Source organism: Hylaeus volcanicus, chromosome 5 (genome assembly GCF_026283585.1).
Source record: "Hylaeus volcanicus isolate JK05 chromosome 5, UHH_iyHylVolc1.0_haploid, whole genome shotgun sequence".
NCBI classification, from domain to species: domain Eukaryota; kingdom Metazoa; phylum Arthropoda; class Insecta; order Hymenoptera; family Colletidae; genus Hylaeus; species Hylaeus volcanicus.
The window spans coordinates 2,799,150-2,818,558 of NC_071980.1; the positions used below are offsets into that span (position 1 = coordinate 2,799,150).

At 41.7% G+C, this 19,409-nt stretch overlaps 2 protein-coding genes across 2 annotated transcripts; both read right to left on the reverse strand.

Annotated features, from left to right (window-relative positions):
- Positions 1 to 7,478: 7,478 nt before the first annotated feature.
- LOC128877152 (uncharacterized) lies at positions 7,479 to 8,580 on the reverse strand. Its single transcript, XM_054124206.1, has 3 exons — positions 8,437 to 8,580; positions 8,072 to 8,284; positions 7,479 to 7,916 (listed from the first exon to the last, which is right to left on the reverse strand). The coding sequence occupies exons 1-3, from the start codon at positions 8,578 to 8,580 to the stop codon at positions 7,479 to 7,481; spliced, it is 795 nt and encodes a 264-aa protein (XP_053980181.1).
- A 1,556-nt stretch (positions 8,581 to 10,136) lies between these two features.
- Positions 10,137 to 18,958, reverse strand: LOC128877069 (carboxylic ester hydrolase-like). Its single transcript, XM_054124032.1, has 9 exons — positions 18,769 to 18,958; positions 17,590 to 17,831; positions 15,306 to 15,601; positions 14,997 to 15,196; positions 13,994 to 14,190; positions 11,654 to 11,819; positions 11,352 to 11,542; positions 11,007 to 11,293; positions 10,137 to 10,876 (listed from the first exon to the last, which is right to left on the reverse strand). The coding sequence occupies exons 2-9, from the start codon at positions 17,794 to 17,796 to the stop codon at positions 10,672 to 10,674; spliced, it is 1,749 nt and encodes a 582-aa protein (XP_053980007.1). The 5' UTR covers positions 17,797 to 17,831; positions 18,769 to 18,958; the 3' UTR covers positions 10,137 to 10,671.
- Between the last annotated feature and the right edge of the window lie 451 nt (positions 18,959 to 19,409).

Consider the following 19,409-nt stretch of genomic DNA (forward strand, 5'->3'; position numbering starts at 1 on the left):
CAGAGAGAAAGAAAAACCGTGTCCAGGATAGCTGAGAAGAGAAAGCAGATCCCACAAAGGGAAAGAGAAGAGTGTGCTGGCGGGAGGTAGGGGAAGTTCTGGGAGAGGGTTAGCGGACGGTAGGCACGGGCTTTCCAAGCCGACAGGGGTGAGTCACCCTGTATTAACGAGGGGCTACGCCCATTTAAAAGATGGCTGTTTCCCGATTGACCAATTAGATTTCGCGAACCGGCCCGTGTCGAAAAAGCGCGGCAAATGTGACCCTCCTGGCCACCCTGTCGCAGGGGTTTCGCTGGAGGGATGCTTTTATGTATTTATATCTCCTTTTTCCCCCTTTCGGCGCACGCGAAAAAAATTTTCCCCGCGCCGTGCACCACCGGATCTCTCCGCGCCCTTACAATTTCTCCCTTTATTTTTTCGCCGCGAAAGTCCGTGGCGGAAAACGATGATCCGCTTCCGGTAGCGCGCATCACGTACGCAACCATGCCACGGGCCTAATTTCTTATCTGGTATGGGAAATTTTTAATAACGAAACAAAGATGTAAAGAGTGCTCCAAATGGGACTTTGACAATTTGTTTGTTAATATAAAAATGTACCATGCCTTTAATAGTATAATGCACTTTGTCATTAAAAAATAAAATCCTAACGCCCCTTTTGGAAATCCTTTTACAATCCAGAATAAAAAAAAAAAAAAAACAGCGCAAATGTCTTAAGCCATAATTTGCAGCGGATACTCGTTGAACTTTTTAACTCTGTATTTTAAATCAAACATTTTGTAATTACGAAATAGTCTGGTTTCAAGTACAAGTTAAGTTTATAGTCGCGAATTGGAAACCTTGCGAAGTGTATATTCGATCTTAAATAATGCAAGAACTTCGACGAATCATTGCGTCAATGAACTTCGGGGAATTCTTTATGGCGTGTCTTTCGCAACGGAACTTCATAAGTTTATACATCGACCGCGCGATTAGTGTGACCAGAAAGTTAATCGTTAATATCCTATCGGGTTAGCGACGAATTCGATATTTTTCTCATCTGTCTATCCTAATATTTGCTTCCTTATACCAAACGATTTCCTTCTCGGCCACGTTCCCTATCGTCACAGGAAACGAAGAATTTTCGGGTGATATCGTTAGATTCCAGGGTTTGTATAATTTCGTACAGTATTTTTATCGTAGCCCCTTATCTGTAGAAAATTATTTTACCCACGAGTTTCTTGAACTTCTTATCGGCTTAGTAGCTTCCTGCTTCACGAAATACTCGCATTTCTCAATGTCTATGAAGTAGCTAAGAGGCTTTAATTTTATTTAGTCACACTCCCCGTCTCAACATTAACGTAACATACGTTTCAATATTTAATTTAGGTCTTCTTTCGCATACAAAAATATACTCTACAACGATCATAAAATAGAAAAATTAGACTGAAACAGACCCTGAATTTGCCTGACTTCTAATTTTTCTATGATAGTTCTAGATTACGCTTGTCTATGGCGGAGAAGACCTAATCGCATGCTTTTGTTCGGCGTCCAATTGACAAATTACTATTAAATTCAACCGACTCTATCCACAACGTTTCCTCATAGTCGATCTTCGCTAGGCGAGCTAGTCCTACGCCCATGGGTTCCTAGAAGCCAGCATGTTCAGGGCTCGTTGGGCGTGTATGGACGCTTGTGCGTCTGTACGCGTATCCGACCTAACAGCACTCTAGGGTGGCATATCGTGGATATGCGTTGGCCTGGTACAGAATTTTTAAATCTTCCGCAGCCCGTCCAAGAATTTCCTAACTGAAGTTTACTTAGCGGTCGGGAAACACTTTTGCCTGGAAATTCCTTTACCTGCTGCACCGTGAAAAGGCGCAGTTCCCTTCGTAGGAACCATTCCTTTTTTAAATCGTACACGAAACGTTCGACAGACCAGCGAAAACGCTCTAGAAATAACTTTTCAGTGGCACGATTTTTGTTCGACGAACTTTATAATACGACTCGACTTGTTTCGGACGCTACTACATTTTATTGGACCACAATTTGACAGAATTTAGTTTTAGAAAGGGATTTATGTACATACCTAGATTCCTCTTGAAGGTATTAGTTACACTCGTGTATATTTTACAAAATCGTAAGTTTAGTTTTACGTTTGTTTATTAACTTTTCAAATGAAATTGTACGATAAAATTGTAAAGAAAATTAGGTCTGATGCACCAAGCCGTCTGTCTGCAATTAAATAAATCATCCGGTACACTCTATATTTATAATCATGCTGGATGTACCAGCCACGCACACGTTGAAAGGGTCCAGGAGTTATTCACCGCTCGAAATGGTTCGACAAGTTAGTTTCCACCCGGAAGTAGTTCTCATAGTCGACGAAGAATTTCTTTCTTGTGGTATTGGTAAGGGGGTTGAATGGACGTGCGAGGCACAGCTGAATGGCTAACGAGATCTTCTCTCGTTTCATAGGCATTAGGTACATGCACGTGTATGCCACCATTCATACGATGGAAACGCTCCAATACACGCATCCTTCTGGTCCTTCCAGGAGCGTATCGATAGTTGGCTCGTAAATCTCCTGCAAAGTTTAAACTGGAGGAGAAGCCAGCTCCCGTCTGCGAAGCTTTACTTTTCCGCCTGAGCGTCGTTTTTATCTAGCATTTTAATCCTCGAACAGGTAACATCGCGACTAGGAAAAAGAAAACCTTCCAAGAAGATTTAAGAAGGCTATGTTTTATTTCGCGTGAAACTAGGACGTCTAAACGTTTCAATTTCAACGCTTCATCGCCGATCGAGACTTAAATCTTTTATATCCTGAAATAAAGAAGGCTGAACTTACACCACTCTCGTCTCCATCGTTTCGTTAGAAAGTTATGGACGTTGTCGTCTACGAAAGAGACGAGATCGATCGCTGCCTGCATTTCCTGATCGGTTCGCTCATCCTTATTACCGATTCCCAAGAAGATGGAGGCTCGATAGCGCGCGCACGTAAATTCGGGGAAACTGGGAGCAGGGTTTCACGGTCCCCTCGTATAATTAGCTCACAGGCCTGGATGTATACTTCTTAGACACACGTATCGCAGGTAAAAAGCACGTTGGAAGATGGAACAGAGACGGTTGCACGTGCTTCGTTCACCGAGAGAGGTTGGTACACGGGTTCGCAAGGACAACGGCCCGGTTTCTCCATCGGCCCGCGTAGACGCGCATAGAGAGTCGAGATTCAAAGAGCCCGGCTCGCCATTTGCAATCGAAAACAAAAAAAAAGGGTAAGAGAGAGAATGAGAGAGAGAGAGAGTGGAACGACGAACAAACGGATTCGACTAAGGGGCGATTCCCCGCTCGGGGTCGTTACCCCCTTTCGGATTTGGGTCACCGCTCGAAGGGCGCTTTGATTCGACATCGATGAGAAAATTCGTGTGATCGTGCCAATAGGACCTTGTTCTGTACAGGTAACCCTCGTGCAGCGCGATGGTTGCGCGCCACAAAAATTCCGCCTCGAGTAAACCGCGTTACGCGAAACTCACTTCTCGCGCGAAACTAGAGGTGATTTTCTTTCCTCGAATCGAATAGAAAGTATGGAGATTATTGTAAATGATCATGGTTTCAAAAGTAGCGAGATTTATTTCAGTTTTTAGAAATATCAATTCCTGGCTGCGGTAAAGACAAAATGGAGACGAGAGAATTCCGTGAATCGTTTTGTGAAATGTATTTCAATTTAGCAATTTTTGCCATGAATTAGACAAATTGGTATTTTAGTAGTTGTAACGTGCCTGCATTCGAACTAAAACACATGGTTCTCTGATGTATGAATATAATCGATAAATATATAGTCGATCCCATAAATATTCGTATCCTCTACGTCTATTGAAAAAGATTGGCTAAATTAAATAATAGTTTTAATATTACCAAATGAATTTTTCATTAGAATTAATATTTATGGGACTGACTGTATAACCGAGAACTTTTAATAATTGTGCGTTTGAGATCTTTATGGATGTTTATATTAATATCCATGTTTCGAATGAATAAATTTGATCGAAAATTGAAACAGAACGTGGACGTTTGTGGAAGATTCAATTTTAATTCTGTAACGTATCGACGTTCTCGATTTCCGTGGCGTCGTGCCTCCTGGAAAACTCATGGAGCGCGTTAGGGCTTTTCGGGGGTCGTTCCCCTCTTTTCTCGTTCCTCGTGTTCTCAATATCGACCTCGCTTATATTTTCTCGACCCAATGCGAAGGGTCGTTGGCCCCCCTCCTTTTCGCTCCCGGAAATCGTGGCTCATGTCTCTCAAAAGCGGCCTCCAACAATGGATTTTATTTCCATTGCAGTTTGCGACCTTCTTTATCTCGTTTTGCAGCTAGCTTTGCTACGTTTACATCGCTGATTCCTATCATATTTCTTATATTTCTAGTTTAATTCACTCCAATACCTTATCTCACTTCGAACGAGTGACGATTTAACGATGATGTCGTGAAACTGAGCCAGAGTTTTCAAGATCAATGTTCGTTTTCTTACAGAACAGGGATATAAGATTGCGTAATATGTACACGTTTGAAACGTGAAATTGCCTCAGATCGATAAACTCCGCTTTTTGAAAAATCCTAAATTTAAGTGTCAAAGCACTTGGTATAGTCTGCTGGCGAGAACATTAAACTAGGAAAATTTCATCAATTTTATAATCTATACGCATGTTTATATTTCTTGTTCTTCATTTCTCATGAAATTAGATCACAGTTCCCGAAGAGGGTCGCGTAGACGACCATAACGCGATCAATCTCGTCTTTCCTCTTCCTGTTGCCGGTTCGGACGAAAATAAATATTCCCACGACCGCGATTTATCAAAAACACGGGCGGCTTAAATAACTATTATCAGCGTCGAATTCGTACGAGTCGTCGAGACGAGGATGCAGCCATAGATCAACAATTTCGCTCCGTTAGGATGACCCGTTAGGTTTCTCTGCCTCGACCGTGGACTTCCGAAACTCGAGGCTCGCAATAAAGAGACCCGAGAACTTTCCCAAACATTCGTGACCGCGGTTCTAGCTGAAAACGAGCAACGACGATTTACGAGCCGGTCGTCCAGGCCCAGAAGAAGGTTAAACATTTTTTAAGAGCGTTCCGTGACCGTTTCAATAACGCGATTTCTCCTAATAAGCTCGTCCCGATAATTGGGGAGGACGAGCAAAAATTCCAGCGAAAAGTTTCCTCGAAAAGGGATCAAGAGGGTCTTCCACATTTTATCGGTTGCCAGTGGCAACGCCTCTCGAGTTGCCTCTGCTCGTAGCCTCGCCGCACGCTCACGCTTTTCGCGTCTTACAATTAGTAGCGTCAAGAAAAACCCGATTGAGCGTAAAGACGAAGGAACAACGAAATTACGCGACACGGCATCTAAAAATACCTGCGCGCGACAATCTTTTCGTGTCTGGTGGAAGGGCTCGTTTCGAGCATCTGTGAATTCGGGATACGATCGCGAGTAAAACCATATACGCTGCGGAAATCTAAACAAACAAATGTGACGATGCCTTCTGATTAGTTCGTAGATTTAACCTTTCGCTGCGCGACTCACCTAAAATAAAACGCGTTCAAGTTGCCCGCCATACCGCGGAAAGATAACGTAAAAATTGCAACTAATTAGTAGTTGGAAGTTCCACAAGTAACGAACGATGAATTTTTATTTTTATAAGACTATAAGGTCTGGAACGGGAAAGTTGTTTCTTTGTAGGAGTCCAGCACGTTGCATAAGCGAGTCTTAATAATTGAAGGCCACGAGCCCTTAGTTAACCTTCATTACCGATGAAATTATATTATTTCTTCGGATCGGTGGGCGAGATTCTTCTTAGAACTTTCTACAAATTTAAACGGGAGACGATTTTTTTTCTCGTGTATGAAAGTTACTTTGTACGAACAAGTATATGATCACAGAAATGGAGTTAATCGTATTTTTGGTATATGAATTAAAAATATTCGTGTCCGATGTTTCTATAAAGTATTCGAAAAGATGAACCATGCTGCGAAATAAAATGGCGGTAACGAGCCACGATTGCGAACTTGCGAACTGCAGAGGACGCCACTGCATGGGACAAGAAAATACGCAAAGAAAACTATTAATAATTATTTTTCACTTGGATATGAAAGCATATTGAAAAATGATTGCATTTAATTGTATTCGATTAGTTCTGAATTTAAAAAGAAGGTTATTTACGCACGAGATACCTGATGTTTGTACCGTGTATAAACGCGCTTCTTTTTTACTACATTTTTATAATTCTATTGTTTTATTTTAAAACCGCAAGTCTTTGCATTGTACCCATGCAATGTTCTGTCATGGTATTTATTTATAAAAATGACCTTTTCTCTGCAGTCTTTGTATAATTTCATATCCATTCAAGTAACACGAATCCTCGACTGGCAATGCATGTTTTTGGGAAATATCGCAGGGTTTCCGCTTGATTTTATTGAAAATGTGATACCACTCATTCCTTTAGCCTTCAAATTGTACCACTACAAATTTTATTCTTTTTGTTAGCGTTTACAAGTCACTAAATTAACGTTTCCAACTCTTGGAGATGAGTGCTCGTCGCAATCCATGTTCTGTGAAATATCGCATAATCATATCATTGAACAGTTTAGTACTTTAATATCGAGAAGTTTCTACTTTTAAATATTCAAACAACTAAGAATTCAGAAAAATTCAAGCATCATACGTATAGTTTAACGACACACAACAATATCAAAAAATAGTGGTACCAGCGACATAGATTCATCGTCGTTTCTCAGAAAAATTTCCGTCTTCGTTTAGAAATAAACTAAGATCCCATCTCAATCCGAACTTCACAACTTCCTAGGACTAATTAAACATCGAAACGATGAAAATTGTATCGCTCGGTTAGAAATATTCGCACACGTTTAGTTCTCGAGCCAGCGAGTGCCGTTTCTTTCATGAGTTTTCATAGCGATCGCGTCCAGTGTTGCGTAATCAGTGAAACGTTACGGAAAATCGAGAATTTTCCATCGTGGCATCGTGGCCCTTTGATTTACAAAATGGCGCGTCTCGACCTGGGCGGCATTATGGTCTCCCCCATTCTGTAGGGTGAAACTCCATTCCCCAAAGCCGCCCTTCACGTGGGGTAAACTTCTCGATCCCTCGTACGTTGAATTCGAAAGCAACTCAGGGCTGGGGGTTGGACAAAGAAAGGGTGTTCGAAGGGGCCTCTCGGGAAATTCTGGGAAAATGGTATCCAAACGCCATTCGAGTTCGCTGCTGGCGGCATCTGACAGCTGGCGACCGTAGTCGTTCAACGGAAACGAACATCAAGCGTTGATAACGCAGTTCCACTTACCATGCGATGGTAACTATACTGTTTTATCAGCGCAGTCCTCTATTGCATCGGAACCATCGTATAGAGTTTTTTAATTACCAAAGCGTTGAAAAATATAAATAAGTTTTACGATCGCTTGCTCTTCGAACTTTTTAATAATTCAATTTTATTATCACTCCAAGTCACGTTTCTCCAGTTCATCGACGGACGTTTCATCGTCCTTAGGGTCTTCTTCGAGCGTTATGGACATGCCCATAAAGGCTGCAGAATAGTTTCCCCTGCCTGGATCATCGAACACGACCCGGTTGTCGATGATCCACTGGCTGTACCGTATCTCCGACAGAAGCTGAAAGCCCACGCTCTCTGCTCTGGATTGGCTTGCGCCACACGTGAATATGCCACCTATCGCAGGCATGTTCAAGGTTCTCGCTACCTGCACGCAAGCATTCAGAAGCGCGATTTCGATACCTTTCCCGTGATAAGACGGGTGCACGCAGAGAATGTATATACGGAAATATTCATCGTGGCCGAACCTTTCGTAAGCGTTCGTTTGCTGGATCAACGTGTTCTTCAGATGCACGATCTTCTGAAGGGTCTCGCCTTCCAGGACCTGAAAACCATGGTTATTTTTCTTGAAACGTGGTCGTCGATCGGCTATGTTATTTGTTCTCGAATTATCTAATCCTCGACATTCTCGAGAGAAAATTTAAACTTGGTAGTAATTCTCACGAATTTTGGCCCACAGATCCTTTTGGCAATGCTTACTTGGTGCCTGCTGTAAGTGTTCGTTTTCTCCTGGTCGCTGTTGATCCTCGTGACGGCGACTCCGATCACGCGACCGGAGTTAACGCTGACAGCGATCAGACTCGTTGTGTCCTTCATTCGTGTTCTTATGAGCTCCATGTATCCATTCACGGATGACTGGTCCCGCAGCAACGAGGATGCCTTGCACATAGGTTCCTCGCGAAAGTAGTGGTGCTGCGAAAAACACGAATCGGATCGCGTTACGATCGGTCGTCGTCACGCCAGAACAAGCGTGAAGATCTGGAGAAACCGATTGGCGAAACGTCGCTGAAAAGACGACGGCGAACTGTACTGTGTCGGTCACGGATTCGTTTTCGTCGCTGAACTTTGATCAAACGCAGAGCCTCGTCGTACCGCGTCTGGTGCAGGTCCTTAATCGAGCAACTCTCTGGCGAATCCCACACGAGAGGGGCCTTCAATCGGGCTTCTGTCTGCAACGTTTGCTCGTCCTTTTCATCGAGAACGTCCATCTTGGTAGCAATGAATATACGTTAGAAACCGAGGGGCAAATTTAGATGTGCATGTCGTTCGAAAGTGTTAGGTTGTCGCCTAAGGAACGAAGTCGTCTACGCTGCCATTGATCTTTCAAGATTTAGAGTTTCGATTCGATAGTGAGCAAGTTCAATGCTGATACCCTCGATAGTAAATCTTTCCGCGCCACATGCATCCTTCAAAATTATTTATCGTGTCTCCGTCGCCGCAAAAGGAAAATCGCGCAACCGTTGATTCCTTCCCCGCGCATCGAAACATGCTTGTACCAGAGGAGTCCTTTCACGTAATCCCGTACAGCAATGAAAACTCGATCAAGGAATGCGACCTCCTCGCCGTGCAGGAGGTCGTCGGGAGGATGAAGAAGAGTCAACAGTCGGGAAGAAATTCGCAAAGCGCGGACGCTGCGGTGATGTGGGAAAGGAAGTCGAGCGGTTATCGAATCGTCGACCTTGGGCTGGATAAGTTTATGCAAGCGTTACGCTTCGTGCTAGTACATTATTGTTCGAGGCACAGATTATTACCCATTCTAGAGACCCATTCAGGAGTGTACTCCCATTTTCTCGTTTTAATTGCGCTCGAATACTCTCGTTAGCGTAAACGGATACACTATTTCTATTGTTAGCGGCTGTCTTAGTTTCGTTTGAATATTTCAGGACAACTTCTGCGAAAAAGAGCCAGTGTGCAAAGCCGTTGGGTTGCACAATGATGCTGTTTCGGTCAGATCTTTCATGAGCATCGTTTTAAGTAAAATGAACGAACTGATAAGCCTATGCGCTCTCGAAGAGGGTACCGAAAAGATGGTGGGCGTGCTCATCGCGTCGACAATTCTGAGAAAGCATCAAAGACGAATGAAGATCGAGGTAGTCGATCAGCTTAAGTGCGAGTGATCATAACACCAAGGAAAATTATTGTTGATTGATTATCTTTACGAGATTCCAACGTAGAAAATACATTTACATCCCAATCAGTTGCATCAGGGAGACGCGCTACGCGAAATAACGCTGTTGAAGAGTTACGCCATTGCCAAGGCTCTATTTTACGAAACGCTAAATGCAGAGAAGATAGTGTCCCTTGATATTCTTTGCGTAACATCGGATCATCAGAAAAGAGGCATTGGCACAGCATTGGTTCGTTCTTGCGTTACTCGAGCGGTCGAGTCTGCGTGTGCTTGCGTCGGGGAAATCACTTCCGGTGCTGGACAAACGATCGGTACATTTCACTTTTCCCATAGAGGGTTAAAATGATATCGAAATTAGTTTGTGTAAGTTGTTTAGTTTCAACTTTTTTGGCGTTTGCAGCCAACAGGCTGGGATTCGAAACGATCTTCGAAATCCCGTACAAGCATCTGGGATGGAAAGACAACAGGTTCCAAATTTTTGAGAGTTGTTATCCAGAAAATTATTCATTGGCTTGCATGGCACTGTTGGTAACACCGTTGCAACGCGAGCAACCGATTTCGCCTGACCCCGCTCCTACGAAAGAACCAGTGAAAAAGCGTTCGAAAGCTAAGAAACGAAAATTGAAAAATAGGTGATCGCTTTTGTTTGTCTTTTATTCGGAACATTATTATATACATACTTTATACACACTTATATCGATATTAAACCGTACAATTATTAACTGGTTCAATTTTTTACATTTGTGATCGAATGGACAATTTATTTCTATCTAAAATAGTTCCAACTCGTTGGAAGACGTCTATCCAAAGTGAAAGGGAATTTATGACCACAAAATATGTAGAGTCAATTTTGTTCGTGTTTAATTTGATTGATTTATGATTAAGTTCCTTTATTCCTATTTATTCCGAGTGAAAATGAATAGTTTAATGTACAAAATTGTTATACTTTTAATTGATCGCGAGCTTAAAAAAATTGTAAACTACCAATGGTTTGATGCGTTCGTTTCGAGTCCACAGACTACGAATCATGTTTCTGGATGTTTGAAACTGAAGATGCAATGGTCAAGGCCGGAGATACAATTTACGTCGTTTCACGCCGGCCATTCGTTAAGTTTTATGATTTTCGATGACACGTAGGTACGTCGTATACGACAATTTTTAAGTAGATTCTCTACAATTCGTCTTTTTGTTGCCGACTATCGGCGTCGTCCAAATCCGGTCGTATCGGCAACTGATCCCAGAAACTGACTCTGTCTGGAAGAAGGTTATCCGCCATTTTCATATTCTTTTGGCCTATATTGAGGTACTCGAGGCTCTTTGTTCTAACTGGCTTCCACTTGATCGGCACTTGCTTCGATACTTCTGGCGTGGGATTGCTGAAAAATAATTTGAAATTCAATACATCGCGAAGTATATCATATCGACGACATGCTTCACGATAATTATAATTTATGATCGCTACAGTCATATCGAGTCAAAGAAATCCTTGTTTGGTCAACCACTCACCCGGTATTGGCGAAATTGAACCATAAACTCGTTATGGCGTCGATCATTTCTTGATCTCTCTTGGTGAGCTGTATATGCGAGAACAGTTGCTCGCCAACCGGGAACAAGTACTGGAGTTCGTCTGCGTGCGATACGCCGTAATTATTGTCAGGATCGCCGAATATCATGCTGAAGGATGCGCTACCCCGATAGGATAAGAAGTAATAATACACTGGGGAGGACTGCTTATTCAGATAATCGAGCACCGACTTTTGAGCCGCATGGATGAACCAAGCATCGCTGTACATCTGTAAAACAATTCAACAACGTTGAATTGGGGGTTTATATTTTACACTCCGTACTCACATTTACGAGATTGAGTCGCGTGGAATTGTCGATCGGGGCCTCGCCGAAGTAGAACTTTCGTATTTCGGCAGACACGCGTTTTATTTCCTTCTTAGGGCACGTCTGATCGAAGATCAGTGTCACAGGTGCAACGTCTAGGAAGTCTTCGTTCAGCTTCTTAATCAAATTCCCATCCTCTCTTGTATACAGTCCTGGTAACAAATAATTTGTCTCCGTTTAAAAGGAGTCTCGTATTGTAAGGATAACGAGCTCACGGCTAACGTCGTTAGGAAGGTATTAATCATACGCTGGTGTACAAGTACCTGGCACAACAAGGGCTCCTTCTTCGGATGTAACTCCTGTCATCCATGGTATGTCCATCAATCGACCGTTCCTCGATGCAACTGCAGGATCTTCCGTTAAAAGAGCGCCAGGATGGACAGGCTCGATCACAGGTCTGAACGGTATCATTGGACAGTAGTTGAACACCTAGCAATAATTATAAATTGTAAAGCGTTAGAGGTGCCCCATTTTCAATTCAAATATAAAGCCTATTATTTTATGAGATATGACTTCTTCTTTCGTGACCATCGCAAAAAGAAGTATGCAAAAACTACATTTCGAAGGACTATAGTTGATTTAACATCTCGTTTTATGTACGCTTTCACTTCTGTGTTTATCTGCCGTGAAACCGCAATTATCCAATAGGCGGAAGTTTCCTTGTGACTTCGTGGATGGTTAGACATTCGATGGAAGACACAGGTACGACTTGATATGAAATTATTGTCGTCAGGCTGACTTTGTTGCGAACGTAATATCCAAATGCAAACTCTCGATGGATTGGCGGTTGCACGAAACTGGTTTTTCCAGAACTTCGTTATTTAAATATTTACCGAACGGTGTGTTGACGCCAGTTGACAGATCTTTGACAAATTATTCGACGAGACAATCTTTAATCTTCGGAATAAATTTTTCTTGAAAGTTCATTTAAAACGTATTATCTTCATCTTCTATTATAATTCATCCTTTTTCTCTTCGATTCAATTCGACTTGTTTTCGAGTTTCACTATTTTGAATTTCACAGAAGTATTAAGTCATTTCATAAATCTTTGCATACACATGTTTTATTCAAATGTGTTTCCCTTGCTCGATCGGATTTTCCTTGTTCTCGGGTTTCCTTATATCTCTTTACTAATTTCGCAGAAATATTGTATTAGATTATTTCACAAGTATTTGCGTATGACTTATTCAATTTTGTTTCCTCCGTTCATTTGAATTTTGCTTATCTTTTTTTCCCCTATATTATTCTACCAATTTCGTAGAAGTACTCTGAACAGGCCATTTCCCGAGTCTATTATTCAGCGTAATACATCAAACAAGTTATTCGTCCGGTATTCCACGAGTATAATTTACGTCGACGAGAGCTTGCAGAGATTTATCAAGTTATTCGCTAATTATCATCTTCTGTCTTTACGTTCAGCGTTCGATGACCGAATGAAAATAATCAGCTCCCTGAGACTCACGAAAACCTCTACGAACGCAAGGTCTACCTTGCACGAACCATAAATTTCTGGTTGAGATTACACGAGGGTAATTACAAGTTACGGAATCGGTGCTGTGACTTGTTTTCCTATCGTTCCAGATTTAGAGATAGTTTATGTAATAAGAATAAATTCGCATGGTTCTTTATGATCGTGAGCCTATCGTGTACAATTTCAATGACAAGGTTTACCGGTGTTTATGCAATTACCATGCCATGCATAAGCAGAACCATTTTAATCTAAACGTATTTGACAGGAAAAATAGGATTAAGACAGAAATAAAAGTGTATCTGTAGTGCTGAAAAATAATACGCTTCGCTGAACAATTCGAAGGAATCTGCGAGAAAATCGAAGGCTGAAGATAAGCTCCATTATGATATACAATAAATTTATTAAAGATTTAATTTGTCATTAGATAGCTTCTGCAAAATAATCATTACTTCCAGTTGTAAGAGTCAAGATGACAGTGTGGTGAACGCACGCGAACGATTAGTAATGGTGCCGTCTTAGCGCGAGTATACCTGTTGGTACACGCAAAAAATCGCAAACACGTGCAATTTGACGTTCGGACAGCTGCCGGGAGCGCATGTCTGTGGTATGCAAATAATACGAACGAGGTGGAAACGCGTCATACGCGACGAGCGGATTACAAGGAACGGCAATTAAAGCGTTCGAGCTTTGAATGTGTTGCAAGGTGGTTGATCGCGATGTGAACTATAATTTGCGAAATTACGTAGCATGGAGTTCCGATTTCTTAGAACTGTAAACATATTCCCGATCATTTTTCACGATCAGCGAATTTCCGTTTAAAGCATCACTCTTTGACGTTTAATTAAAAACTCTGGTTTGAAGTTGTGTTCGCGTGTCGTAAAATTGTAATTGACGCGATTTCGCAAGACGTAGGAAAATATTTGTAACCGACATCGAAAAAGAGGAGGTTACTGAATTCGACACGTATATTTTTTTACATCAGGGGCAGTAGTTACGTTTAATCGTAGCTACAGTACGGGTTTCGCGATCCCGAGATACCCGAGCTGTAGTGAGGTCAGTGGATGTATAGAGTAATGAAGAGAAGAAGTCTGAGAGCCAAACTCAAAATCACAAAAAGAAAATCATAATTACCGGAAAAGCACGATCGGTGGCGATGATGTCGACAGCATCCTTCGTGCGCAGACATTCGACCATTTTCTTCGAATTAGTCGAAGGACAATCCAAAAGGTCTGCCATCTTGGCAGCATTCTCCTTCGCTTTGCCTGGTCTCATCAGAGCCCACGGACAGTAAGCGTTGCCGCTTTGCGAGATCGCTTGTTGGAACATACCTGTTTGAAACAAACGATGTTACACACAAGCGGAATACACCAAACGAGTTAGCCATCGCGTGATTAAAATTATAATTAATCTATTCAGGATTATTCAGCGAACGACGCGCAATACGACGCTCGAACGCGACCGACCAAAGTTTTCAGAAGTACGTTTTTCCTGGCAAAGCTGATTACGAATTCACGGTGGGTGTTTATGGGAATCCAAGCGCGTTATTCGTTTGTAACGTGCCGCACACTAGCTGCTCGTTACGAAACTTCGCGAGGCTTGTCTAACTGGGAGAATTATGTCGCGATTACTGTTACCCTGGCATTGCTAGCTATAATAAAATCGTTTAGAACAACGAATGCGTTATAAACCAGTGCGTTGCACGCATAAATCAGCCCGAGTTGTCGTATTTTTTCCGTTTTTACCGACGAACTTGTAGCTTATCGTCGTTGTAAGGCAAAGAAGAATCGATGTTTACGTACACGTGGTCTCAGTTAGAATTTTATTTCACACCTGTCGCTGTAGTATTAAGTATTTTTATCGAGACTCTCTAATTGTAATTCTATTATAATTAGCAGACACCTGGATTAATTACTTTAGTCTCGAGGAGTGATTGGCAACAATTGGCCAGTTCATCCTTTTCTGTTTATTATGTTCTGTTTCTTGGCAAAGTATTATATTGCCTTTTTTCAATAGAATTATGTATAAATTTTTCGTTTAAATTTCACGTGAAATCTTTATTCTTTACAGATTTCGACGACTCAATCCAAGGACTACTTGATCTAAAGGAGATTAACTTTTGGTGAATATCACTGACCTTTCGTCAAATTGCTCATCATATGGTAATGGACGCTGACGCCTCCAGCGCTCTCGCCGAAGATCGTCACTCGATTCGGATTGCCGCCAAAATTGGCGATGTTCTCGTTCACCCATCGAATGGATTGCGCTTGGTCCTTCAGTCCATTGTTCCCAGGGCATACCGTATCCTCCGTACTCAAGAATCCCAGTGGTCCCAGTCTACAAGGTGAACAATAACAAATATTCCTCGATCTTTTCTTCGCTTCCCCTCTCCAAAGAATTTTTACCGATTTTTCTCTCACACGTTTCACTTGTATGGAAACCTTACCTATAATTCACGGTGACCAGAATCACGTCATAGTCCAGCAGGAATTTAGGACTGTAGTACTCCGAATGGCCGGCGCCACAAACCCAGCCGCCACCGTGGAACCAAATCATAACGGGATAGCCTCCTTTCACTTCATCACTCTTCGTAGGCAACTTCGGCGTGTAAACGTTCAAATAAAGACAGTCTTCGTCGCCGACTACTTCTTCCTGATAAGTGTAGATGTTTCTCTGGGTGCAGATGTTGGCGTCGTCTCGAGCAGATCGAACTCCCGTCCACGGTTTCGACGGCTTCGGCGGCTGTGGACAAACAGATCGCAGGTTGTTAGCACGTTTCATGCGCAAATACACGAGTCGCGTAATTTCAAACTAATCTTTCAACGTTTTGTTCGAGTAGTTTCAGTCTGCAAATCATTATTCAGCTCGTAGCATTGTTTTTCTATTTAATAGATTTGCTATCGCTTTTCAATTAATGAAAGGTAATACGATCAGCTATGTAATATTCATTACATTGTGATTTAACGGGTTATTAATTATGATCGACATTTACATTGTCGCTTCGTTTATTTCCAATGAGTTGCAAATGTATTTCAAACTGGTATGACACTCGTCACATGTTTTAGTATGTGGCATGTCGTGTGAAAACATTCCTGATATCGACTCTTATATCACAAAGGCATGAATCGAACTCATAAATGAATCGATCGTATCGAAACAAGTCTCAGCCCCTTCCTTGATTGATATTACAGTTACGTTATCCATAAACATAGCCTACTTGCCTACTTTCGCACTTGCAATTTAATATGATTTTTCTGATGACACTAAATGAACCCTCTGCCCATTCCAGTACTTCTTCTCCTACATGTAATTATGTGGAGAAGATATCAGCGTAATTTTTCATTTCGATTTCTATCTAGATAACGACTTTGTCCATTCCTGTGGAATAGTCGCCCTAAAAGAGCGTCTCGCGTACCCTTCTCTTATAATTCAAGGATGGCAAGCCTGCGTAAGCCTCCATCTCGATAAAACGATCAAACCAGTTACGAGTAGATCGGTTGCAACCGTCGATCCGATCGCTATCCAAAACCGACATTCTTTCCCGATATATTTCCAGGGTAATTTGAATTTCCGAGTAATGTGCTTTCATAGTACGTTGCACGGTTGTGTAATAGAATGCTAGGTGGTTTCCGCGCTGTTGATAGCGTTTCCTTAAGGAACTGACAGCCCGAACTGCGATTATGCAGAAACTTGGCCGCGCGTATGCAGCCAGCGTGAAGCTATTCGGCGCGAATTAAGGTTGAGATTAAGCAATTGGGCAAAGCGATCAGAGTGTAAACATTTACATCGGGAACTGGTTTATTTATAGTGAAAAAATTGGATTTTAATAATCGCGAATAAAAGGTCGCGGGGGCAGTGTAATACATTCTCGTGACTGGCGTAATAGAACATAAAATTACATCATTGGTTGACGAAAACAGGTTTTTTGCTTGCCGGAGAAAATGAGAAACTGTGCGTAAAGTAGAAACGTGGATAGTTAGATTTTCGAGATGTAGGCACATTCCGCGAAGGACTCGGGAACTGTTTAAATAATAATTATTTAGAAGACAAGGTTAACAACAGTTCCTGCGTTGAAATATATAACGTATATTTTCAAAATTTTCGCGTGTAGCGTGTGTATTACACAACGACGTCGCGGTGGCATGGATTCAGAGACGAGGTTAATTAGCCTAAAGCTGTCGGTTACAATCTCGAAGAAATCTCATAGATGCCGATCTAAGGATTATTTGGGACACGATTCGTTTTTATCGACCATGTCGTTGCGAAACGCGCAACTTGTCAGACATTCACCTGATACCTTCTTTTAGTTCTTCGCAACGGAATTACCAAGAAAAAAATATGATGAAGCGTTAGGAAATCTTTTATGTAATTCGGTGTACGTATGTGTGCGTATGGATGCTCGCAGTACTTTTCTCCCCTCTCAAGTACGTCCGTAATCGAAAAACCCGTCTGCTTACCTGTGCTTCTTGTACTCGAAAAGTGCACAGAACTGTGCACAGCGAATTATGCAAGGAATCATTAAGATCAAGTTCGCAAATTAGATAACAGGGATAATGAGTCTCGCAGGAGGTAATTAGAACATGTCACTTTATAAAAAAAGTGATACGATTCCTGTTATTTACGTGGATTTCGCTCGCTTTCTAATTGTTTTCTCAGCACACTAGTTGTTGCGGTCTTCGATTATTAAATGATAAGGATGAGTTATTTTAAATCGAAAGCCAATGTGTTACCTCGAATCTGTGTTCTCCAAGAGGTGGTAGCGCATAAGGAATTCCCCGGAAACTCGTGAACTCTCTGCCGTGTCTGGTTTTCATAATCAGCCCCGACAACGTTCCGTTTTTTATTTTCACCAACGGTGCATGGACCTCCGCTGCAGCGAGCTCGAGTAAGCAAACGCAGGTCAGCGCGAGCCACAGGAGGCTTCGGTGTCTCGTCATTTTATCGCAGCTCGAGGAATCGCTGGTGTGCCCTCCTGTCGATTCCAAACCATGGGATCGTTTGTTACAGAAAGAAAAAGTATTCCTCGACATGTTTTTGCGCATGCAAATCGAACGATGATAAATTCGCAGTCTCGCGCGAGTTATTTATTTCACCTTCAAAACTTATCCATACATCGTAAATCTTAAATATGAGAAATCGTTTTAGATATTTACATATCTTTACACATTAATCTTAGTTTACTCATCTCGCGTGTTATTTCAAACATTCGTCAAATTTGTAGGATCAGAATCTGTGATGAATGACAGATAACGATAGAACGAAATTATCATCTTCCAAACAGACAATACTTCTAGTTATTATTCTCGATTGGTATTACGAAGTGCATCGATATCGATCTACATGTTTTTTTTTATAAAATAGAATCGGACAAATTATTCCTTGAGTACTACATCGCAACGCCTATCGAACGAGATTCTTTTTCGCATTATCACCGTTGATCGTAAACTTCAACAATTCCTTGTTTTCCTTTGAATAAATTAGCGAGCAATTAAGTTCAATTATCAAAATGAAAATGAAAATTACCGCGTTTTAGGCGTCTATCTGCGAGCAATTTTATCTAACTCGGTATCGATGCATTACATAAATTACGTTAACAAGATAACAATTTGTAAGAATGAAACTTGATAATTAACCTGTCAGTGGAATCGTTTCAAAACGTCGTCTTTAGTCACCACGATTTCTCATTGAGGGGTCAAGCTCGACGAATTCAGATAAAAAGAGATGCATTTCATATTTTAATTTTCACTTTGCCCAGTTTCTGTTCGTGTTCTCCCACTCGTCACTCGTTCACTCGTATAGGTCAAATGATCATCTGGAAGACGTTTCCATCGTTGGAAACATCTCTGTTACCGCTCGATGACTGTTATGAAACGATTCGCTGGCAAGGAAGAGATTGTGTGTCTACGTACGGATACAAGAAATTCCTAATGGTTGGGTTTGGGTGACAGGGCGCCGCTGGTCCTTGCACGAAGCGAGATGAACGCGTGCGTGATCCACGAAGGCAAAGCCACGACTGTTTCAAGTGAGAGTCGATCGTCGGATCGTTAGTGCCGATGATGTTGGTCCACGCGATTCATCGGCACTCACGCAGGCGCCGCGATTGTTACAAGATCACCGATGTTTCCGGCAGTATAACTGCGATTGATAATGCGTGTCTCGGTAGAGGAAGATAGTCCCGCGTAACTGGAATTCCGTGAGATGTAAATCGGAATAAATTGTGGTAAACGATTATGGAGAATAGCGAACGGGACACGTAATAAAGCAATTACTCGGATGTCAGGAGGGAAACCCAATTACCGATCACTTTTTATCAGAGATTACGGTGCATTCCTCTGGAAATATCGTGTGATTCATGGTATTCAAATAATTGTTATATGCTATTTCTATTTATATCTTAATTTTGTTTAAAATATAAAATCGCTCTACTTTTCTCTAAAACATACACAATAATAATCATTTTATATAATTCTCATGTCGTCAGAACGATTCTCGTGTTTCCCCTTATTTTCAATGTTTGATATCATACTCATAGACATAAAAAAAAAACATG